General features: G+C 45.0%; 1 protein-coding gene across 2 annotated transcripts in view; it reads right to left on the reverse strand.

Annotated features, from left to right (window-relative positions):
* Positions 1-24,177, reverse strand: part of KREMEN1 (kringle containing transmembrane protein 1) — a 71,197-nt gene extending 47,020 nt beyond the window's left edge. For both annotated transcript variants that reach the window (XM_079942304.1, XM_079942303.1), the window contains exons 1-3: positions 23,645-24,177; positions 5,408-5,570; positions 463-554 (exon numbers count right to left, since the gene is read on the reverse strand). In XM_079942304.1, the coding sequence (XP_079798430.1) occupies positions 463-554; positions 5,408-5,570; positions 23,645-23,741 (352 nt within the window). In that variant the 5' untranslated portion in view covers positions 23,742-24,177. The remainder of the gene's footprint in view (positions 1-462; positions 555-5,407; positions 5,571-23,644) is intronic.
* Positions 24,178-24,814: the final 637 nt, after the last annotated feature.

Here is a 24,814-nt window from a genome sequence, read left to right on the forward strand (position 1 = left end):
TTTTTGGCGGCACCATGTGGCCTGAGAGATCTTAGTTCCCCAACTAGGGACTGAACCTGGGCCCCAGCAGTGAGAGTGCTGAGCCCTAACCACTGGACCGCCAGGGAATTCCCTCATTCTAAAAAATTAATTCCCCAAAGTGCAAGGTACTTTTTTTTTTCTGGACTGCTACTGAGCTGGTGCCATCTCTATCCAAGAAAGAATCCGCATGAGGAAATCAAGCAGAAGCAGAAATTGTGGTTGGGCTTATCCATCAAGGGAATGGGTCCTGAGAGAAGCTGAGAGTCCCGTTTCTGAAAAGCCTCCATAAGAGAAGTGAAAATCCTCAGCCCAGGTGGCTCCTCCTTTCACCTGCTTCAGGAAATCCACCTGCCTGCACTACCTGCCCCCGGCAGCGGCCTCCACTCTGCACGCCTAGTGCTCAGGGTTCCGAAACCTGCCATGGGTGCATTAGAGCCTTACTCTGGCAGGCGGGAATCTCACAGTACTTCCAGTAGACACCATCCTCGTGCTCCGCCACGTAGCACCAGGGGCTCACATCACCGTCTGGGTTTCTGTGGAGGGAAAAGGACACACCTGGTAACACTCCCATTGTTTTAAGTCAACTGGCTCATTGCTTTTCAGTTTTACCAAACGCCCCTCACCAAAAACAAACAAACAAAAAACAAAAAAACACTTCAGCTTCTGTGTCGTTTCTAATAATTCATATAGATTTTAATGTCACCTCTTATGAAGAAGAAAAAAGTGGTAATACTACAAGAACAAAGCTATCCACTCCAACAGAAACTTCAGAGTTTGAGGGTGGGGGTAGGGAGTGAGTAAAGGTGAAATATGTTTACACAAATTCACTGCAGTGTAACCGGGACAACTAACCACTGAACAGATGATGCCAAACAGCACTGGCACCTTAACCATGAACACGGTGGTCCCATGGCTGGGAGAACACAGGTGCTCGCAAAACTACGGATAAGAATACGAATGGAACAGGGACTACCCTGGTGGCACAGTGGTTAAGAATCCACCTGCCGTGGAGAAAAGGGAACCCTCCTGCACTGTTGGTGGGAATGTAAATTGATACAACCACTATGGAGAACAGTATGGAGGTTCCTTAAAAAACTAAAAATAGAATTACCATATGACCCAGCAATCCCACTACTGGGCATATACCCAGAGAAAACCATAATTCAGAAAGACACATGCACCCCAAGGTTCACTGCAGCACTATTTACAATAGCCAGGTCATGGAAACAACCTAAATGCCCATCGACAGATGAATAGATAAAGAAGATGTGGTAAATATATACAATGGAATATTACTCAGCCATTAAAAGGAACGAAACTGGGTCATTTGTAGAGACGTGGATGGACCTAGAGACTGTCATACAGAGTGAAGTTAATTCAGAAAGAGAAAAACAAATATCGTATATTAATGCATATATATGGAATCTAGAAAAATGGTACAGATGAACTGGTTTGCAAGGCAGAAATTGAGACACAGATTTAAACAAACGTATGGACACCAAGGGGGGAAAGTGGGGGGGGGGCATGGTGGTGGTGGGATGAATTGGGAGATTGGGGTTGATATATATACACTAATATGTATAAAATAGCTAACTAATAAGAACCTGCTGTATAAAAATAAAAAAATTAAATTAAATTAAAAAAGAATCCACCTGCCAATGCAGGGGACACAGGTTTGAGCCCTGGTCTGGGAAGATCCCACGTGCCATGCAGCAACTAAGCCCTGCACCACAACTACTGAGCTTGTGCTCTAGACCCCGTGAGCCACAACTACTGAGTCACATGCCACAACTACTGAAGCCCGCGCACCTAGAACCCGTGCTCTGCAACAAGAGAAGCCACTGCAATGAGAAGCCCATGCACCGCAATGAAGAGCAGCCCCTGCTTGCCGCAACTAGAGAAAGCCCACACGCAGCAATGAAGGCCCAACGCAGCCAAAATAAATAAATAAATTTTAAAAAATATAATAATAATGTGAATGGAGTGAACGGTCAGGATGGAAACTTGGTGATTAGAGTCAAAGGCCCTGAAGATACGCAAACCCCCTTTACTTGGCAATTTCTCCTTTAGTGCTATATTCTAAGGAAATCTTTACTTACAAAGATGTTCACCACAGCATTTTCATAATGCAAAAAAGATAGAAACAACAATTAAGGATTGGTTAAACAAATATGTCCATATAAGGGAATGCTAGGCAGCTGGTAAAAATGTGGTGTAGAGACACATTTATTAATATGGAAAGATATTCACAATGTCTTGTTAGGTTTTTTTAAAAAGGCAGCTCTAAAACATGATGGATGACAACAATCCCATTTTTGAAAAGATATATTTAAGGAAGGATATGCACCAGACTTTGAAAGTATTTATCACTGGATGATGGGACTACTGGTAATTTTAATTTTTTTCTTTTCCAATTCTCTTTATTTTCTCATTTCTTCTACAATGAACATTGTGTAATTTTTAAGCAATAAAGTAAAATTCACATCATGTAGTCTGCACTGACAAGCTTTCACCAGGATCAGGCCAGTCAACTCATGTTTGATAGAAATGGGTCCTATTTCCACGTCAAAACACTAACTTCTCAGGGAATTCTGAAAAAAACTACGCCAAAGAGTTTCACTCAGAACATACAGTCCTATAATCCTGGTACCAACTTCTGATATGGCAATAATAATTGCAAAAGACTTATTCCACATTTCTAAATGAGTGGCTTGGAATAAATGCCTTTAAGGTCTTTTCAACTCAGAAATGCCACGACAATAATGGGCAGCACTGCTGAAACAGAGCAAAAGATGGCAGGGGTTACTGGACACACAGAAAAGCCTCGCCTCTCTTCGCTGCTTTTCAAGCTCCTTTTATTTGGACTCAGAACACTGGAAACCTGACACTCCGGTTAGGCCGGAAATGGGCATAAAGACCCGGCAGCCGGAGCTCTGGAGCAGCCCCTATCAGGCCTGGGAGGGATCAGCCTATTGTGTGGCCCAGAAGATAAGCTGCCCTGAAGCACAAAGGGTCCTTTTATTTTTTTGTGCCCAAAGGCAGGTACCAGTGCCAACCCTGCTGTCCCGGCCTCTCTGCCTCCCCCCAGTCCAGATACGTGGAGCCAGAGAAGTGCGTCCCCATCACTCGCCATCTTGCAGACATCTCAACTGGGATGGGTCTGGAAACATCGCAGAAGACAAACATGGTGTCGGATGTCAGCTGAGAAATCAAAGTCGGAGAATTTGTACAAAGCCCTTCTTTAAACAGTTTCACTGTCATTTTCCTCCCTCTATTCAGTGTTCAGCTTTGATGTAGTATTTGGTAAATGCTTTAGAAAACAACTGTTTGTCATCAATGTCAAAACCATTCTGAAAAGCATCGGAATAGGTTAAAAAAAAGAACAAGCAAATTCATCTTTGACTCTGCTGCAGTGCTAAAACGAAAGGCCCCAGCTCTCTGATGTGATAATAATCAACAATTTCAGTATCCCTTTTTCTGAAGGATAAACTGTTAGTTCAGGTCTGGTACATTCCATCAAATCAAAGGAGAGGACCGCAGCCAGCCAAGGCTCAGGAGGAAGGTGGTCCCCCCGCTCTCAGTGTTTTCTTAATGGATATTTACTGGTGCATTTCTGAGAGCCTAGTGGTAAACTGGGTACTAATCTATAAGAAAAGATTTTCTTGTCAGATAAATAAACTTCACTGGAAATTTAAAATTTACCTTAAAATCAGGAGCACGTCTGAGAAGGCTTGCTTGATAGAAGGCAACAGAATAACAGAATAATACAATAGAATAAACCAACAGCCTAATACCAAGAGACACTTTAGAACAATAAGATAATTAACTATGTAAAAATAAAAAACAAACACTGGTTTCTCTTCCTAAATACTCTTCCCAACCCAAGCCAACTATTCCCATGAATAGGAAAACTAGGGGAAGAAAATAAGCCAGAAATGGAGTGGGGTTAATTTTTTTAATTATGCAAGAAAAAAATGAATGAACATGTATAACTTTGGAAATAAAACATCAAAGAATTCTTTAATGAGCATGTGTAATGTTAACAATAAAATACAAATGATAGCGAAATGTGAAATAGCATATATACAAATTGTTACCTCTGGGAAGTAGGCCTTGTTGGAGAGGATTTGGGAGGAAAGAGGTACAATGGGGACTTTCATTTAAACAATATATATATCTGTTGTGTTGGAGAATTTTTTTTTGGAAAAACTTTTAATACTTTTATAACAAATAATACAATGTAACATATAAAATATAGCAATCAAATAACAAACTAAAAAATAGTGCAATAGCAACAATGGGGGAATGACCAGTTGGTACACATTAGAACCAAGGTGAAGCAAAGAGCTGAAGGCACAGGGATAAAGATAACATGGACTACAGGCCTTGAGACTTCAAGATAAGCACAAGGGTCCTAGGGTGTTAGCAAAGGTACCTGGAGAGGGCAGTAGGTAAACACTGTGGCCCATGCAATGCAGGTATAAATATGTTGTCTCAGCTGGATCAACAGTGCCATGGTTGAGATTCCAACATTCTGGTAGCACTGGGGGCACAGTGTGTAGCTCAAAGAGTAGCTTGGTGATCATTTTTCCCTGTCCCAATGGCTCAAGAGGCTGCCTTTGCACCTGTCCTATTAATAATTAAATTCAACACACGGCTGACCCATGAGTCATGTTACCAGGATCCTGGGTATAAATAGCTAAAACGTAGCTATAACCAAGGGTGCTCTGGTCCCTACTGACCAGTGATTCTCAACTTGTTTTGGATCACTGAAAACTTTGAGAATCTGATCAAAGCCATGGATCATCTCTCCAATCACAAGTACATGCTTGAAGCACCATGGGTCTCAGCCCCTGCAAGGGTCAGACAGGAGGTGAAAGAGCAAAGGAACACCTTAGTCTGTTGAAAAGAAGGAAACAGCACAAATCTGATGGCTACAGCTGCTCCCAGAGCAAGGTGGTACTGGGCTGGCAGGAGGTGGTACAACGCAGGGAGGGCAGCTTCCTTTGCTCAGAAGCAGAGGGAGGTTTGGGTCACAGATGGTGCTCTGCTTGCCCATGACATTCACAGCAGCTTAAGAAGCTGCGCTGTTTGTGCACTGTCTTCTGGGACAACTAAGAAAACCCTCTCAGAGAGACATGGAAGCTATCACACAGGAAAGCAGAGCTCTGAAAACCAGTATCAAAGCAACCCAAGTTGAAAAGAGTGGGTAGATTGTGTGTGTGCGTGCGCAGTTTTGGGAGAAAGATTTTTAAAACAGTGACAAGAAAGGCCTTGTGAGTTGGGCAAAAGAAGACAAAGAAGCCTTCCCTGTTGTGAGCAAGGCCAGAAGAAATGGGAAGAGGAGACCAGAGATTTTTTTAAGTACTGTGAAACCCCATCTTACCTGCAGTAGTTATGCTCGCCCAGGCCCCCCTCCCCGTTGGGGTATTTCAGAGTGTTGTATGGATGCTGGAAAGTCTCGTTCCAGAACAGACATGGCTTCCCGCCTTGCAGTGCTGTCCAGTTCTGTGTTCCCCTATAATCTGCACCGTTGGCTGTGAAACATTCTAGGAGAAAGAAAAGACAGAGCAAACTAATTTTCTGGCAACATCTATAGCTTCCTCCCTCTCTGCTTGATGTTTTATTTGTTTTGTTTGGACCAAGCTAGAAATGGATAGTGTCTTGCTGATCCTGGACACAGTGGATTTAACATTGGTAGGGCTGAGGAAATCTGAAACGAGGTACCCTCCAAATGCTAGGCTCATCTTGGCACTCGCTTGTCTACAGACACTAGGACATTTTCCCCTGAAGTATACAGATCCCAACTAGGATATAAACAGGGAGCTGAACGGTAATGAAGCCTATGGAGTGAACCAGGAAACCCCCAAATCTGGGAAGAGTTGGTAACAGCCATCCGTGAGGAACTCTGGGTGCTCGGAGGGGGTCACTGCTCTCGCCAGCATCTCTGTGTGGTAACTAGAACCAGGTCACCAGCTGTAACTGAGCTCTCCCCTACAGTCTGAAAGGCTGCACTGACACTTGGATTTAATAAGACCATCAGATACAGCAACGTTTTGGAATCCCAATCACACGAGTCTGGGAATGACTCACATTCCCCGGTAATGAAGAACAGTCCTCCCCACGCTGTTTGAGATAGAGGTGCCACAAAACAGACAGTCAACAGGAGGGAACAGGGGCTGAGTTGGCATTTTCTCTCACCTCTTTCTGAAATTCGTTCCTACAGGACACATTCAACATGGTCTGAGGTCCGTTTAATAAAATGACAAAATCCTTGCAGGTGCAGCAATGTGCTTCTAAAATCTGCCTCTCAGGGACATCCCTGGTGGTGCAGTGGTTAAGAATCCGCCTGCCAATGCAGGGGACACGGGTTCGAGCCCTGGTCTGGGAAGATCCCACATGCCGCGGAGCAACTAAGTCCGTGCGCCACAACTACTGAGCCTGCGCTCTAGAGCCCGCGCGCTGCAACTACTGAGTCCACATGCTGCAACTACTGAAGCCCGCATGCCTAAAGCCCATGCTGCACAACAAGAGAAGCCACCGCAGTGAGAAGCCCACGCACTGCAACGAAGAGCAGCCCCTGCTCGCCACAACTAGAGAAAGCCCGCGCATAGCAACGAAGACCCAATGCAGCCAAATCAAATCAGATCAAATCAAATTAAATCTGCCTCTCAGACTTTGGGGGGGATGGGAACTTTAGCTGAGAGGATTTCCCCCCACATGTTGCATGCATTAAATTCACAGAGGTTCATGAGAAAGGCACAGTACAAAGAGCAATTTTTAAAAATTAGCTTAGTTGAAACTGACAGAAGCACTTCAAACACTTTTTAAAGATGTATCACTAGGAACCTGACAATCTGGGGGAGTTACATTAACATTCTTAGCTTTATTTCTTTCCCTCTCCTGGCATGTGCTGACCCACGACTTCCGGTATGAAGGACTCTCACTGCCGGCTCCTGCTGCAGTGCATGTGCCTCCTCTGGCCTAAGCATGTGCACAACACAAGCACATCTATATTCTGAAAGATATTCCTTTTACTATTTGAAATCTACCTGCTAACCATCTCTCTTCCTGTACCCCCTTCCTCTCCCTATCTGGGCCCTGCATTTCGTCTGGAACAGCCCAGTTTTATGGACAGCCAAAATAACCTGGACTCCCAGGCTGCAAAGGACACCCTAGCACTTTATCGTGCCTGGTGTGACATTTACATGTTATGAGAAGTGCAACTCATCATGTTCCAAGACAACCGAACCCTCCACCAAGAGTCTGCATAAATAAAAAAGTTCAAAGGTAATTGAAGGAGGCAGCTCGGTATAGCAGAAAATACACTGAACCAAGAGCCTAAGCCCTGGCTTCTTGTCCTGGACCTGCTGCTGACCAGTTGTGCAACCTTGGACGAATCACCACAGTCTGCATCACCGCTGATGTTTACAGAGTGTTCTACCGTGTGCCAAGCTCTGTGCTAAGTGCTTTATATCAACTCACCACCAACCCAGTGGGGAGGTCCCTTAATACTCCCATTTCACAGATGAGGCACCTGGGGCACTCGATCACACTCTATACTGCCTCCGACAGAACACTTCGGCATCATCCTTGCTTTCCCCATGCTCTTCCTCACCCCCATTTCTGCTCATCAGCAAGTCCTGTTGACTTTCTTCGAATATGTTCCCTGAAACCCCCCTCTCCTCTCCATCTTGGGTGCTGCCACCTTCTTCCTGTTCACCATCGGAGGACAATACGGTCCTGTTCAGGTCTCACAGCTTCGACTTTCGTGCTCCCGCAATGCATTCTCTGCACAGGGCTCAAAGTGCCCAGGAAAACGTGAGCACTGGGAACAAAACCCAAAGCCGTCATCCTTGTCTGTGAAGCCCCCTCGATGTGGCCCCAGGCCCTCCCTCCACCGGGCCCGAGCTCTTCCCCTCATCACGTGCTGTGCTCCAGCCACACTCGTCTGCTTTTAATTCTGTAAACACACCACGCTATTTCCTGCCCGAAACATTCTTTCCCTAATACTTCCCATCACAGACTAAATATTACCTCCTCAGAAAACCCTTACCCACCATCTCCACTCCTGTTTTTCTGCCCTTCATTTTCTTGCTTCATAGCATTTATTATCACTAGGAATATATATGATCTGCTAGAGAGAAAGAAAGAGGGAGAGAGAGACTCGCGTGTGCGCATGTGTGTGTGTGTGCGTGTGTGTGTGTACCACACCAGAGCCCTACCCAATCCCAAGGTTAGAGTGGGATCTGGGAACCTATATTTCTAGAAAGCTGCTCAGGTGATGATTCTAAGAACATCAAGCCAATCTTTGCTAATTGCTAGAATTTTAATTGCTATGTGTTAATACATCTTTTTCTCCTATCAAAAGTGGTTGAGGGTGGCTTGGGAGCCAGAAATGCTGGCCGACCACTGGAAGGCACTGGAAAGCCTTAGTAATAGACAGCAACCTGCAGGGCAGTGGGGTCGGTGTTCCCGGAGACTCAGATGACTTGATTTGTAACACAAAAGAATGTGGTAGCCATCCACACAAGTGTCAGCCCTCAGGAATGGAGTGAGGTGGCATCTGAGACAGGGAATGGGTAAGAGCAAGCCTGTTTGCTTTAGTCTATTCCTCCTAGACCCAGTCTTATTCTTAGCTATGCTAGGGAAATGGAGGCAGTGTTACCAGATTTGACAATTATTTTTTTAACAGACTTGTCCAGTGCATGTCAATTTTGGGGGGGAAAAAAAAACAAACTTGAACGTTCTGGATTAAAGTTATGTGTGCATCTTGATTTCATCAGAATACTGGGGTGTGCACTAGGTAATGAGGACCCTGCCTCCCTTGTTTCCTACCACTATGAAACTGGCCTAAGCTCTGGCTAGACAAGCAAGGAGTGGATTAAACCAATAAAAAATAAAATATCACATGGCTGGTTGTAATATTTATGCATTCAGTGAAAGAGAACAAGCAAAGGTGATAAATCTAATGTCTACGATATTATTCATTAATTCAACAAATATTTACTCAACACTATGTGTCTGGCACTGTTCACAGCACTGGGACAGCAGTGGTGAACACTCTGTGTTCCTAGAGCGCACATGCTCACAGGGCTTCATGCTCATAATACACCAATCAAAATTAACACTAGCCAGTGAGAAGTGCTACAAGGGAAAATGGAGTTAGGGGATGGAGATGGAAGGGTGGGGGTTCTCTTTTAGAAGAAGTGGGTCAGGAAAGGCCTGGAAAGGAGACGAGGGGAGGACGAGGGGAGATGTGGACAAGGGGAGGAAGCGAACAACGGAAAGGACACGGGAAGGGCATTCCAGGCAGAGGGCACAGCCAGTGCAAAACCTCCGCAAGCAGCAATGTGCTGGGGAAGGCTTGGGGAACTGTGAGGCAGCTCCTCTGATCCGACCAGGTAGGGTGAGTGCAGGGGAGGGTGGTGGGAAATGAAGAGGAGGAGGAGGCAGGCAAGGCCAGGACATGTAAAGTCTTGAGGGTCATACAAATTAGATTTTGGCTTTTGTTCTAAGAGTTACAGGACGTCATTGGAGGGCTCTGAGCAGAGAAATGACACGATCTGACTTATCTTTTAGTAGAACTGTAGCTGCTGGGTGGAGGAAGAGCTGTGTAGAGACAGCTAGGCACTCAGCAGGGAAACCAGTTAGGTGCCTACTTGCAGAAGGATGAGCTGGAAAGAAGGATGGCTTGGGCCAGGCTGGTAGCTGAAGCATAGGAAGAAGTGCCCGGATTCCAGATGTATTTTGAAGGTAGAACCAAAAGTATTTGCTGGGGTCCCAGAGAGAAAGGAATTAGGTACAACACCAAGCAGCTGGATAAGCGGTGTTGCCATTTACTACGATGGGGATGACCCAAGAGGCACAGAATATCTTGGGGTGGAATCAAGGCTTTGGTTTTGGATAGGAAAATTGGATGGAGATACAGAGTAAGCAGACGGCTAGATGAGCCTAGAGTTGAGGAAAGAAGCCAAGGCTAGATCCAGAGTGTAGAGGTAACAGCACTTGTGTGGAGAGAGAAGACATCTGGGGCTGAGCCCTGGGGCCCTGCAATGTTTCAGGCCTGGAAAGAGAAGGGCCCAGCAGTGATGTGCAGCCTGGGAGGTGGGAGAAAAGCATGTGGGTCTCAGAAGGTAAGGGAGAAGGTGTTTTGAGAAGAGAGGAATAAGAAGCTGTGAAAGCACTTTTATTTCCTCCCTGTCTTCTCCAGTTGGAACCCATTCCATTCATCTCTGCTGGACCTTCCTCTCCATCAGAAATCTTTTGCTTTGGGGATTGAATGAAAACAGCCATTAAGTTAGATACAAGTCTGACAAAAACTTAGTAAATACAGAAGAAAACTCCTTAATAAAAACTTCCAAGGCTGGCATCAAAGCACTCGGAATTAATTCTACTTTTCTAAGCTGGCGATTCCTTATCTTTTTCTCCAGCACCAAAACCCTCCAAAATATGGCATATGGCATTTATTTTTAAAAACTGGAGATGCGGGCTTCCCTGGTGGTGCAGTGGTTAAGAATCCGCATGCCACAGAGTAAATAAGCCCGTGCGCCACAACTACTGAGTCTGCGCTCTAGAACCCATGAGCCACAACTGCTGAGCCCACAGGTCTAGAGCCCGTGCTCTGCAACAAGAGAAGCCACCGCAATGAGAAGCCCGCACATGGCAACAAAGAGTAGCCCCCGCTTTCCGCAACTAGAGAAAGCCCGCGCCCAGCAATGAAGACCCAACGCAGCCAAAAATAAATAAATTTATTTTTTAAAAAAAACCTGGAGATGCTACTTTCATTGAAATTCTCTGGAGATATATGGAATCACATTAGGGTATACAAATCTTGGGTGAGAATCTCTGAGCAAATGGTTTTGTGCAGACCAACTGTTTTCTGCAGGACCTGCTGCTGCATGAAGGCCTGGAGGTCATCCCCATGGTAGGAAGATCTGAGGACAAAGACCATGTCTGGGTGAAAGTTCAATACTCCCCATTGCTAATAAAGGCAAGCTTGAGTTTTCTCTCATAAAACTATTATTGTTTATTATGTTTGGAATTCAGAAGGGTCGGTATAAAGACTGATTGACTTGATGGCATATATATTCAAAACTTTGATATTTATCCCTCAAATTCTATAGGCTCTCATACTCGCATGCTGCATGTAACATTATTTGAAGATTTCAGTTGATTTAGAGGCATGACCTGTAGAGGACCTAGAAATATTCCCAGATACATTTTCCACAATACAATTCCCAAAGTCTGTCTACCTAGTGATTTAATGGGCAGTTATCAGGCTACCATCAGGATAGGAAAAATATATATGGTTTGAACCCTATGTTGAATCCCAGCATTCAGTGGATAAAAAGTAAGGGAAAAAAGGTACGTTTTTCTTAATCAAAATTTAAACTGTGGGATGAAACACATCTTTGTTTATATATGATACTGAAGTCACATAATTCAATATCTGTACTTATTATAAGTGAAGAAAATGCCAAGTTAAGAGAACCAGGCAATTTAACTCCTGACAGGTTGCACGTGCACTGCATTTTTAAAGTTCATATTTAAAACTATAATGATGTGTTTTAAAATAATCAAAACTTGACATATATGAGATGGTGGTAGGAAAGCAAAAGACATTCTATTCCTTGATAACATTTAATAAAGTTGAAGAATAAGTTCTCAATGAAGCTCTATAACTAGGTCATTCCTAACTACACTGTTTGCCTGAAACCACACTATTGAGGTTTTTCTCATATTGAGTCTTGAATTTTCCTGGTTTTCTGGTAGCTAATTACTAGTTAGATCTCTATTATATGATGTTTGTGAGAGTCACTGTTTTTAATCCATCAAAGCTGACTTTCTGTTCCATGTAGGACCACTCAGCATCTCTATTGATCCTATGTTGGAAGAATCTGGCTGGTTTTAGCCCAGTTTGAAATTAACATGAATCAATAAGCATTAAATTGAATTATGGCATCTTAAAATAAGAAGGCAGAAACATTTTCCAGTGGGAACATCTGTTCTTTTAAAGACATCTATAAAATTTGGTAGGTGGGTAGATTATAGAAATACAAGGCTTAGTGGAAAAAGCTCCGTTTAATATACAGAGGGCAACACAAGAGTGTCGTCAGATGTTTGCACAACACACCTGATGCTCTGTTGGGTTTCCAGTACAGACTGGTGTCCAGTGGGAACTCATGGGTAGGTCTTCAAAGCCTATGGTCCCTGGCAAAATCGCCTTTTGCCCTCAGACACTCCAAAGCACTTCAGGAATGCTTATTTCAGTTATGTGGAACCCCACGGTAAAGAGGCACGTGGCCTTGGGAAGGCAGGGGTTCCCAGACTTTCCCATCCTAACACAGCTGAGCCTGTGAGAAGACACTGTGCGTCTTTAACGCCGATGGCTCCCCAAGGGAAGAGATTCCCATGATTACATGGAGGCAGGCGATCAGGTCTAGATCACCTAGATTACTTAGAGAGACGGTAGGAGGGAGGGGCCTTCTAAGCACATGGTACATATTGAGAATCACTGGAAGAAAGGGGAAATGACACCAGACGAGTAGCTGACACTGCGGGGTTTGAAGAAATCACCTGGATTTGGGGCTCCATTTCTTCACTGGTGAAACAAGGGGATTTGAGACAGGTGGTCTCAATATCCCTTCACACTAAACTCTAATTTCAAGATTCTAACAAAATAGAACTGAGGCTCAAAAGTCTGAGGGAGTGTGACAGGAAAGGACTGATGGCTAAAATCTCTCCCAGGCTTAAAATTCTCTAATTCTACCTATTTCTCTAATGGAAGTGAGAATCTATGGAAAAAAATAACTCACCTTTATGTGGGCCCTCCTTCTGAAGAGGCATTTAAGCACTCTTTTTGTTTAGAAGAAACTACATCTTCAACAAATAAATTTCAAGAAAAAAAAAGAAAAAGAGGAGAAACCTCTAGGTTAATAGAGACTCAAAAGTCACATCACCTAACTGTACCTGGCTTCGGTCCTGGTTTGAACGGTAAAAACACCGATGAGACAACCAGGGATATCTGAAAACTGATTACTGACTGGATATTTGATGATATTAAGAAATTATTGCTAAAATTTTAGTTGTGATAATGGTAGTGGTACTGCTACTATGTTTGTTTTTTTTAAATATTTATTCATTTATTTAAGTTGCGCCAGATCTTAGTTGTGGCACGTGGGATCTTCGTTGCAGCATGTGGGATCTTTTTTTTTTTTAGCTGCGGTGTGTGGACTTCGTAGTTGTGGCACACGGACTCTTACTTGCAGCATGCATGCTGGATCTAGTTCTCCGAGCAGGGATCAAACCCAGCGCCCCCCCGCCCCGAACCCCCCCCCCCGCCCCGCCTCCCCACATTGGGAGCACGGAGTCTTACCCAGTGGACCACCAGGGAAGTCTCTGTTGCTATGTTTTTGAAAAGAGTTCTTATCCTTTAGGGATACATACTGAAATATTTACAGATAAGATGATATGATATCTGAGATTTGTTAAGAAATAATCTAGTTGGGGGGATGAAAGAGGTAGAGATGAAATACTTTGGCCTTGGTTTATGATTGTGGAAGCTGGGAGATGGATACACATGACTTCCTTACACTTTTATTTTTGAATATGTTCTAAATCTCCCAAAGCAAAATTTTTTGAAAGGACATCTTGAAAATACTTACTAACATGTTGTTTTACAATTAATCTACCTTAGTTTCTTTTCAAGAACGATAAACAAACTCAATCAGCCATAAATTCAGTCATCTAAAATCAAGACAGACATTCACCTACAATGTTCTTAGACTACGTATTCACAGTTCAAATGACCAGAGGACAAAGTACTTTTGTACTTTTGCCCAAAGTAGAATTACCACAAAAATAATCACTGCAATTATTTATCAGTAGCTTTTCCATTAAAATATCTTTTAGATCTTCCTTTTCATTCATGGGAACAATGTCAGAAGAAAAGGCCATACCTCTCAAAGTTATTTTAACTGAAGAATTCATACTTTTGGAAGGAGACCTGAGGTCTTCTATTTGAATCTCCAGTTTATTCATCTCTATTAACAGATAAATACTTAATTAAAAGACTATTTTAAGAAAAACTGAACATATCGTAAGCAACAGACAACAGGTTTAAATCCAGAAGACCCACGAAAACACTTCAGAGAGGGGTCCTTATTATTTGCTATATAAAAATTGGAAAAATAGATAATTCTTGAGGCAGAGCAGGCCCAGAATGCAGTGCTGCTTGGGTACCACTCCTCCCATCTGGCTCTCATCTTGAATATGCTCCACTCCTACCCAGGCAGGACCCACTGGAAAGCATGCTGTGGCTGTCACTGTGAAGGACATGTGTTTTTGCTAGGAAGAGTCACCATGAACATGCAGTAGTGCTTGAGGAACTTACATTCATCATTTAGGATATTATATACAAGTACACTCATCAAACTGAAAACCAGGAGATAGTTCTTAAGAAAGAATGACCATTAACCTATCAACATCTAGCTCTGTAACATATACAGAGAGATTAGGCCAAGCCTCAGTGAAAGCATGGACTCACTAAGTTAGAAGTTACTAGCTCAGCAGAACTCTACGAAAAACATTTCATTAATTAACCATGGGCTTTACTGCCAATACCAACAGAACATATTCTATCATGGTGTGGTGATGGCACCTCTCTCGGTGTAATGTTTGAGTATAAATGGATCTACTTTAGATGTTTATTTATAAATATCCTCTTCAATCTTGAAATAAAATTTCACACTAGAGTTTTCACATAAGGAAACGGGAAGCACAATAAGATGTTTTAAAGCTCAAAGTCCAGTTCTCTGATGGACAATAACTTAGTACATTATAAATCAACTCTAAAGGAAACAAAAAAGACAAAAGATGGAGAACTATTTGAAAGCTCAGGGTCTAGAGGAGAGAGCACTATACTCCTATGGAAACCAGAGGCTCTAAAACAAGTCCCACAGCACCTGCTGCCCCAGCTCTTCTAAGATTTGATCAGCTTGATCTATAATTGCTCAAGAAGCACCTGGCCTTGCTTCCACTAGCCCCTAAGTTTCTTCACTCATCTTTGTATTCTCAGCAACTACAGAACAAACAGAACGTGCCTGGCAAACTTTTGTTGAATGAGGGAATCAGGTGTATGGAGGGCTAAGGGGAAAAACCCATGACAGACATGTTCAGAGTGCCCTGGTTTCCTCACCAATTTGTGCCTCCAGGCTAGCTATCACGCCCTACCTAGCAATGACCTGGGAGAAGTTCCAGAAAAGCTCATATAAATCAAGTATTTGAAAATCAAATGCTTGCTATTTAAACCAGGGGAGTCTGCTATTTAAATGGAATCCACGGTAGAGCTACTTGTAATAGGGAATAAGCAACCCCCTTTGTAATGAATACTCATGTTGATATTGAGTTTGCTTTCAATGGGAGACACCTGGCTCAAATCTACACCTTGCCTCACCATCACTTGAGCAACACTATTTCACGCTGTCTGAAGCTCTCAGTCAGACTAAAAAGGAGATAAAATAAACTGTTATAATCCAGCTTTTGCACAACTTTCATCAGTATTGCCTGTACCCTATTTTTAATTTCAGAGGGCAAGAAAGTTCCCCAATAATGGAGCCCTGGAGGGCAGCCAATGCTCCATGGAAGCCAGGCTCTGGGCTATTCAGCTTCCCTTGGTTAACGTGGGATGGGCAAGTAATACAACAGTCCTTGAATGGGGAGCTAGCTGACTGCCAGGTAGACAGTGTATCTCTAAAGAACATCTTTAAAGTAAAACCCGAAGCAACAAAATTGTCATCTTCTAAGAACCGGTACAGGGATGAGTCCTAGCCAGAGATGCTGGGCATACAGTAGGCATTTGATAAGCGTTTGTTAGTTGGTCCCAAGATAAAAATATGACTCAAGTGACAAGTTTCAGAAGTTCTGGCCATGGAGACAGCTTGAGGCAGAAGGAAAGTGTCAGTGTAGCACTGACTTACAAACAAGAACAGGCGTTGCTGTCACCTCTAGTCACCCAGAACAATAAGGGCAGATGGTGGCCAACAGACTGATTTGCTAGTCAAAGGTTTAAAGTTTCATGTAATGTTTCATGGATCTAGAGTAGGGTTGTCAGATTTAGCAAATGAAAGTACAGAATGCCCAGTTACATTTGAATTTCATATAAACAACGAATGATTTTTAAAGTATTCCCAAATATTGCATGAGACAAACACAAAAAATTACTGTTTATCTGAAATTCAAATTTAATTGAGTGTCCTGTATTTAATCTGGCACTCTTACTCTAGAGAAAGTGGAAACATACGGTGACCCACAGACCTTACTCCATTAAGATTTCTGAAACACTGTTCACGGAAATGCTTAAGGAGTTTAGATATGGACAATGAAGAATCTATTTTCTTAAGAGTGAAAAAAGATGTTGATCAGAGTTGCCTACTCCGAGGCCACAGTGAAGGGAAGGATAAGAGAATAATATAATTAGGACACGGTTTCTCGACCTCAGCGCTACTGACGTTTCAGGTTGAATAATTCTGGGGGGGAAGGGGGCCGCTGTCCTGTGCATTCCAGGATCGTAAGCAGCATCCCTGGCCTCTCTACCTGCTAGATGCCAGTAGCACACCCCTCCCCACCACACAGTGAGTTGTGACAAGCAAAAATGTCTCCAGATATTGCCAAGTGTCCCTTGGGGGCAAAAAATCTCCTCTAGTTGAAACCATTGACTTAGAAGAAATGGTCAAATAAACAGAAAGTGTCATATCCATTAACCAACCGGTGGTCATACAACAAAAGATTCTTCTCAAGGGAGAAATTTTCAGCTCACCCCGGGGCTGCCTCGGGATGAGAGGGCTAGTCATTTCAGCTAAGACAATCAGAAACCCTTCATCTGCCAGAAGCACTACAGAAGAATCTTTGGTAAGCCAAGCTGATGAAGCTCTGCATGGCAGTACACACATCACAGCAAGCAGGGCATCGAACCCAGCCTTTGAAGATGTTCCTTTTAAGTTAACCTCCCTTCCAACTAAACTTTTTCCAAATCTCTTCCTGCCATTTGGAAGTTGAGTGATTCTCAGCTGAAAAGGACTGTATATACGAGGTGCAGATGGCAGCAGTTACGGCCCTCACCAGATGCTGCAGTCTCTAATTTGATTGAAAGGATATAATTAGACAACAGAAACACTTTAATGAAAGAGCAAAACATGGAGGGAGGGAAGGATTGAAGGCCCTTAACTGATGCCAAAACACCCACCAGTAATAGAGGCTTTGAGTCTGGGGAAAAGGAAGGGGAAAGCCCCTTAAAAGGACAGTCCCCATCCTGTTTATTTCCCCATAGACATAGGAATAGGGATTTTATTATTGTAGATTTCCACTGTATTTTATGTGGGAACAATCTGATTAAAACCAGAAGAAGTCTTTGGAAGAACATCAAAGAAAAACAAATATGGCTTCTGTGGTCATTATTAAAAATATTTTTACCAGCCCAATAATTTTCTTTGAAGATGAATTTTTATAGATTGAACAGCAGCAAGTAATTTACATACTGTGATGACACTGGTTAACAATCCCTACTGTTCTAGAACTACTTGGTTGCCATGTTTTCATCCAACTTTAGGACACCAAGGAACATGGACAGCCATTTAACATTTCTGTTTAAAAGATATAAACTCTAACTCTGTTTAGAGTTAGTCCTATAAGTCAATGCCACAACTGTTTTGTACCATCTTTAAAAGTTGCCTATGCTGTTTTTATTATTTCCGAGCTTTCAAACTTTGAGTGTGAATATACTGCTCTGGTTCTAACCAAGAGTCTAACCAAACTGAAAGAAATCCAGCCCTCAAAGTCTGAAGTTGCTAATGTGGTATGACACTGGGGTTTGGAAGCCTCCTCAGCCCACTAGAAGCAGGGCCCCGCCCTCGTGGTAAATTGAACAATAAAAGTTTAATGCTTTGGCTACTTGCCAGGGATTAAATCAGTGGCAAGAAAACTAGAAGCTGGGCCCAGCAGAGGGGCAGCCCCGAGAGGGTACTGTTATTAAGTACCCTCTCATAACTGCAGGAGGGAGAGGCAGCCTTGCGTGAGGTGGCCTCAAATCTTTTGTCTGTAAAGTACTTCCTAGCCCCCAACCTCATTCCTCTTCAAACCGTTGCAAGTCCAGAAGAGGGAGGTGTTTACCTAGAAAGAGGATTAAAAGGGGGATGGAAGGAATTTCCTTAGAGGATGAGAAGGCAGGTTTCTGTGGAGTGGCTATTTTTGAGGAGTATGGACACCCTTCTAATGTTTCTACAACGGCCTCTATCCTTTCCCTGTTTAATCCGAATCCAGGATAATGTCCCAGAGGTGACGTCTGGGGAAGAAGCACTGCCATCTTGAGAGAATGACACTGAAGACAACAGAGGGGGAAAAAACAGAGTGACCTCAGGCTCCTCTCCTAGACTAATGCTTCCGGGTTCCACCTGGATACTCAAGGTCAAAATGAATGTGGAAGAATGTCAGTCACCGTCTTCACCCATTCACTGTGAGCCAGACAGAAACTAACCTGCCAGGTGACAAAAGGGGGCTTGAGGAGACCTCACCTCAAAACCTGCACAGGTAGTTTGCTAAGGAACACATTCACTTCCTCCTCTGTTATCCTTATTCAGGAGGCAAAAACTAAGAAAAAACTACAGATCCAAACTTTCGGCCTCTCCCAAGTGTTTTGCATTAACTGTTCCACAGTACAAACACAATCAATTTGGTATGTTTGAGTGTTTCATTTTGTTTTTCCGAAAATGTTTTAATTAAAACAAAATAATCATCCATGCTAAGCACACTGTTGTTTTTTAAAGGCCACTTTAAAAATGACAATAGAACCATTCAACTGTTTAGGAAAGTGACAGAAGTTTTCTTTTTTTTTTCTTTTCTTTTTTTTTTTTTTTAAATGTCTCAGGGCTGGTGCCACCTGCTGCCTGGGCTTTCCTCTGAGAAACAAATCTCTCAACAGTTTGATCCAAGCAACATCTGCATAGCTGAACAAACAATGCGCTGGTTCCGAGAAAGGCTCTATTTTCTTTATGTAGTGCACACTGAACCATACTGAATTACTTTTTTTTTTTTTTTTTTTGCGGTACTTGGGCCTCTCACCGTTGTGGCCTCTCCCGTTGCGGAGCACAGGCTCCGGACGCGCAGGCTCAGCGGCCATGGCTCACGGGCCCAGCCGCTCCGCGGCACGTGGGATCTTCTTGGACCGGGGCACGCACCCGTGTCCCCTGCATCGGCAGGCGGACTCAACCACCGCGCCACCAGGGAAGCCCCTGAATTTCTTTTTAAAGTATTTTTTAAAGTCTTATTAAAGATCTAAATGTATGTGTATGAAATTTCCCTCCCTCGATATGTTTTTTTTTAATTGTGGTAAAATATACCTAACACAAAATTTACCTTTTTAACCATTTCTCCCATGCCTCTTAAAGTTAGTTTATAGTAAAAGGTAAAAGGTTCATTTAGCAAGCCTCCTTGTCACTTTTCCAGACCAGTGAACACTGCAAAAAATCAACACATATGGACCTAGAGCAGGACTTGGTCAAGTCCAGCCTGCAGGCCAACTCTGGCCCACTGCCTGTTTTTGTATGGCCCATGAGCTAAAAATGCTTTTTAAACTTTTAAACGGTTGAAAACAACCAAAAGAACAGTATTTTGTGACATATAAAAATCACATTAGACTTCCCTGGTGGTTAAGAATCCACCTGCCAATGGAGGGGACATGGGTTCGAGCCCTGGTCCGGGAAGATCCCACATGCCGCGGAGCAACTAAGCCCGTGTGCCACAACTACTCAGTCTGCACTCTAGAGCCTGCAAGCCACAAATACTGAGCCCACGTGCCACAACTACTGAAGCCCGCACGCCTACAGCCCGTGCTCCGCAATTAGAGAAGCCACCGCAATGAGAAGCCCGGACACCACAACAAAGAGTTGCCCCCACTCGCTGCAACTAGAGAACGCCCGCATGTACAACAATGAAGACCCAACACAGCCAAAAATAAATAAAATTTTTAAAAAACTGTTAAAAAAAATCACATGAAATTCAAATATTGGTGTCCATGTAAGTTTTCTTGGAAGACAGCCACACCTATCCATTCACAGTCTGTCTATGGCTGCTTTGCTCTATAAACATGACCTCCCTTCTCTTCATTCTTTGAGATTCTGCAGCTGTTGTACTGCAACAGACAGTACATGGCCCACAAAGCCCAAATTATTTACTGTCTAGCCCTTTACAAAAAATGTTTGCTGACACCTACCTGACTTAGAGCCTAAGATGGCATTATAGGCTCAAAAATTCTAAACTAAAGATGGTATATTGCCCATCACCCAAAATTTCTAATCTGTATATTGTAAAGCAATTTAAAGCAATATATTTTACCTTCATCATTTATTGCTTTTGATCCACATATGCTAAATCATAAGTGTATCAATAATATCTATATTAAGTGTACCAACTTGCTGTTTATTAGCAGTGAGCCTAAATTGAACTTCATTTTGCTCTAAGATTTATAAAAGGTCTCACTGCATATCTCAAACAGTTAAACAGCTTTGTCGAGGAGCCAAAAATTTTCACAAAAAGATCAGAGTTCTTTGATGCCAGGTCAGTTTTGATAGTTTCCTGTTTCTTAAAATACATAAAAGTAACTGGTAATGCACGTTAGTCCCCTTCACTCCTCTCAGCCCCTGGGTTGTATACAGGTAATTCTATACAACATAAATGGAGTCCCCAAGAGGGATAAGGCCCTGTACAGTATGAAGCTCTCACTGTTAACTGAACTCATAGGTTTTATGGCAAGACACACTGCTGTCTAATGGGACAAATTCTACATGAGGAGCTGGAGGAGGATGAGCATAAAAGGCTGTTCACAGCAAACATAACCAGAGTTGATACACTCTGTTGACGCACACCTGAAAGCCCCTAAAGGTGGTGAAACACCCAAGCAGGTATATGCCTTAGGCGGAAAACTCAGAGCTGAAGTCCACTCAGCCTTCTCTGCTCTTCCTACCTCTCGGCTGTCCCCTGCAGGTCAGTAAATTCCAGATGGGAGTTCACTTCAGAGAGCCCATCAGCCCATGGCCCTGGCTGCCTTCCTCCTTGAAAAGGGAGTCTAGATTCCACCACTAACCTCTACCTTCCTCCTTATCAGTTGTGAAGGAAAGGAAAGAATCTCAAAGAATGAAGAGAAGGGAGGTCATCTGGGGTTGGCTACACACTGTAATTAGAAGTAGCACTGATAGGGAATGAGCTAACTTTTTATAAAGTCAGCATTCAAAAATGCAAACCACCAGTAATCTAAATATTACAAAATTATGCAGAATATAAGTATTGAAATAATTTTTTCCATCCACAAAATTTTAGAGAAAATTACAGTATCAAAAATATGAAATGTCAAGTTTGGCATATCCTCAGAGTAAAACGTGTTTTTCATTGGAAAGGATTTTTAAAAACTAGTGGGTAGGCTCTAGACAGGATGTGATGCTGAAGACCATGTGGTATCTCCCTAAAACTGCCTCTGGAACTAAAGAGGAGAAGTCACAAAGGCACTGATGTACTAGGATGGGAGGGAAAAAAGCTGGTAAGGCCCACTGAATTGGGAACATGGGCCACTTATCATAAATCATTTCACAATGGTTATTTATTAACCAGACTCCAATAAAAGCACACACCAAGGTTTGAGGTTCAAACTACATAAGAGCTGCTGCATTTGACCCTTCCAAGCAAAGCAAAGGTGCCTGAGGAGAGGGTGCCACCTTCCAACAAGCATAAGCACACAGCTGGCTCACTGAACACTTTTCAGAGCTATTACTCTGCCCTTTCCAGGAGAGGAAACAGTTTATTTCCACCCATACCTCTCTCTCCATAGAGGTCATTAAATCCTGACCACACATATGGCAAAGTGGAGCTAAGGGGTTACTAGGTTACAGTTATGTTGACATATCCTGGCTCTCAGAAAGTCCCTCCTTCATTCCCCACATACAGCAAACAGTAGAAGTGATCAAACTTCTGCACAAGTTTTTGTAGTTGTCCCCTGGAAGGCCACTGATCACTCAGAAACCACTTCCTGAGCCTAAGGTTTATAGCACTTGGAGAGCCCCCTTCTACCACTCTGAAGCCAAGCTTTGCCTTTAACAGGGATTAATCAGACTCGAAGCTCATAGCATTCCCAGGGCAAAGGAGGTGTCCAGCACTTGGTGAACTGTAAAGCACTATAAAAAGAAGTATTAAATATGTTTAGTGACTGCCTGCTACATGTGGGTGTGTTACCTGCAGTACATCATTTAATCTTCACAACACCCTGCAAGGGAGTTATCATCATCCCTCCTTTACAGATGAGGAAACTGAGGCTCAGAGAGCTGAAGGCACAACCCAAAGTCACCTAGTAAGTGACAACACTAAATCCTTATCTTTATCACAAATCCAAGCTGGTAAGTAAACAAAGCAACTTGGAGTTTTCTTTCATCAGCAAAATCCTGTCTCTCCAACATCACAGTCTGCGACTTTGGGTGGAGAACCCAGAGGCCGGTTTTCTTACTTCAGCAAACCTGTAATGCACTTTTCCTGTCCCTTCCATTAATGCCGAATTCTCGACACCTGAACAACTTGCGGACCAATGTACCTGGGCCAGACAACGCCCCCTTGCCTGCTCTTCAACTTGGAGAGTTCTGTTGCAAGGAAGGGTGTGCGGGCAAGCTAAGCAAAGTCACAGCTTCCATCCTGGTCTAGGGCCCCACTTGGGGAAGACCTGGCCTTGACCTTGGCCTGGGGAGCGGGTTACCCTGTTTAAAGTGTGGGCCTACTGGGGAAACGAGTGCTCTGCACTGCACTCTCAGGATAAGCACCCTAAGCTCTGTAGGGGAGAAGATTCCCATCACCCCTTACTTTCTTCCCCTCTCCACGCTGGACCTGCACCGAGTCACGGGGAAGTTCAAAGCGGCCCCGGTGGGGTGGGGGATAGCTAGGGAGGGAACGTTCTGGCTGGGTAGAGCCGGTCGTCTCCGGACCCAGGTCTACCTCTAGCAGGGCGGGCAGGTCAACTTTACTCTCCTCAACTTGTACTCAGAAATTAGTGTTGGGCAAGCGGGTGCAGCCGGGACCGGGCAGAGGGGCCGGGTACCCGCTCCCGTCGCCTCCGCACCCGCTCGTGAGCGGGTAGACTCAGGGTTCGCGGGCGTGGGTGGGAGGGGGGACTGGGGGCGTCGTTGTGGGGCTTGCGGAGGGGATCCTGGCCCCGGGTGTCGCTGAGGGGCTTGGCGGGGGGGGGCAGCGTCTTGAGGCGGGGTGGGGGAGCGTCCCGGCCCGGGGGGAGTCGCTGAGGGACTTGAGCTGGGGGTGCCGGGTCCTGAGACAGAGGAGACATCCCGGCCGGGGGAACGTCGCTGAGGAGCCTGACCAAAGGGTCTGGGAGGTACTGAGGCAGACAGGGCGCCGGCCGAGGGCGGCTGAAGGGGTCTGGGGGAGTCCCAGGTCCTGAGGAGAAGGGCCGCCCCGTCTGAGGGGCGTCGCTGAGGGACTGGAGAAGGAGTCCCAGAAGGCAGGGGCGAGGGAGTTGGGCCCCCCGGGCGGGCTCCGCGCAGGACGGGCGGAGCGGGGGGTGGGGGGGCAGCTCACTCACCGGGTCCGGGACCGAGGCCGGGGCTGGGCGCGGGCCGGGCGGCCAGCGTGAGCGCGGCGGCGGAGAGCAGGGCGAGGCGGGCGGCGGGCGGCGCCATGGGCCGTCAGTGCGGGGCCCCGGGGCGCGGCCCGGGGGAGAAGGGGCAACGCAGGGAGCCGGGGGCGGCCATGGGAGCGGGACGCTAGGCTCGAGCGTGGCCCCGCCCCGGCCGCCCGGCCGCCCCGCCCCGGCCCGCCCTCCCCAGCGCCGCCACCACCCCTGCCGCCAGCGGCCCGCCAGGCTCCGCCGCGAGGCCCGAGGGGCGGAGCCGACTGCGCACGCCCGCCTCGCCCCGCCCGCGCCTGTCACTCACGCCCCAGGCCCCACCCACATCCCCCCTGCACCTGGGCCCGCCCACCCGCGGACCACTTTCTTGGTTGGTTTGAGGGGCGGGGCCAGCAGGTGAGGGGCGGAGCCTGGGGCACAGCCTCTGAGTCCACAAGCGGAGGTTTGACCCGGCTGGACCGGGCCGGGCGTCCAGTGACCCTTGCTCCAACCTCACTCGGGTCGTGACCCACACGCGGGCTCAGCCGCAGCCGTTATAGTCAGAACAGCAGTCTGCAAACCGCTTTTCCCTGCTTGGCTCATCACAGCGGTTTAAAAAAGGGTGCTCTGGAGTCAGCCTGTCTGGGTTCATATCCCACTTGATCACCTGTAAAATCTTGGGCGGATTTAAAAGAAAAATAGCTCTCTTACTTCAATTTCCTTATCTGTTAAATGGGGACGTTGATAGCAATTACTCCCAAAGAGGTTGTACTAAATGAGACAATGCGTGGAAACTTTGACACACACACAGTAGGAGCTTAGAAAATGTTGAGCTCCTTTTACCAACCCAATTTTTGCAGCCACAAAAGAGGCAGCATACTGAGCCCCGGTTCCGAATCCTATCGCACATTTTTTGTCAGCTGGGGCGTGTTTCCTGCTCTTTGTCATCTGCAAAATAGGAATATTAAAAGGTCTTCACAAGATTAGATTAGCTAGATGCAAGTAAAGCGCCCGATACCAAGAAAATCCAGAAGTGGGTGGGGCAATGGTGCTTTCTTAGACACTGCCATCCCGGGACGCAGAGAGCGCGTGGCTCGCTTAAACTCTCGGCCCCGCGTGGCCTCACTCCCCCACAAGGTCTTCCCC

Source organism: Stenella coeruleoalba (assembly GCF_951394435.1).
Source record: "Stenella coeruleoalba genome assembly, chromosome: 14".
In the NCBI taxonomy this organism is placed as follows: Eukaryota; Metazoa; Chordata; class Mammalia; order Artiodactyla; family Delphinidae; genus Stenella; species Stenella coeruleoalba.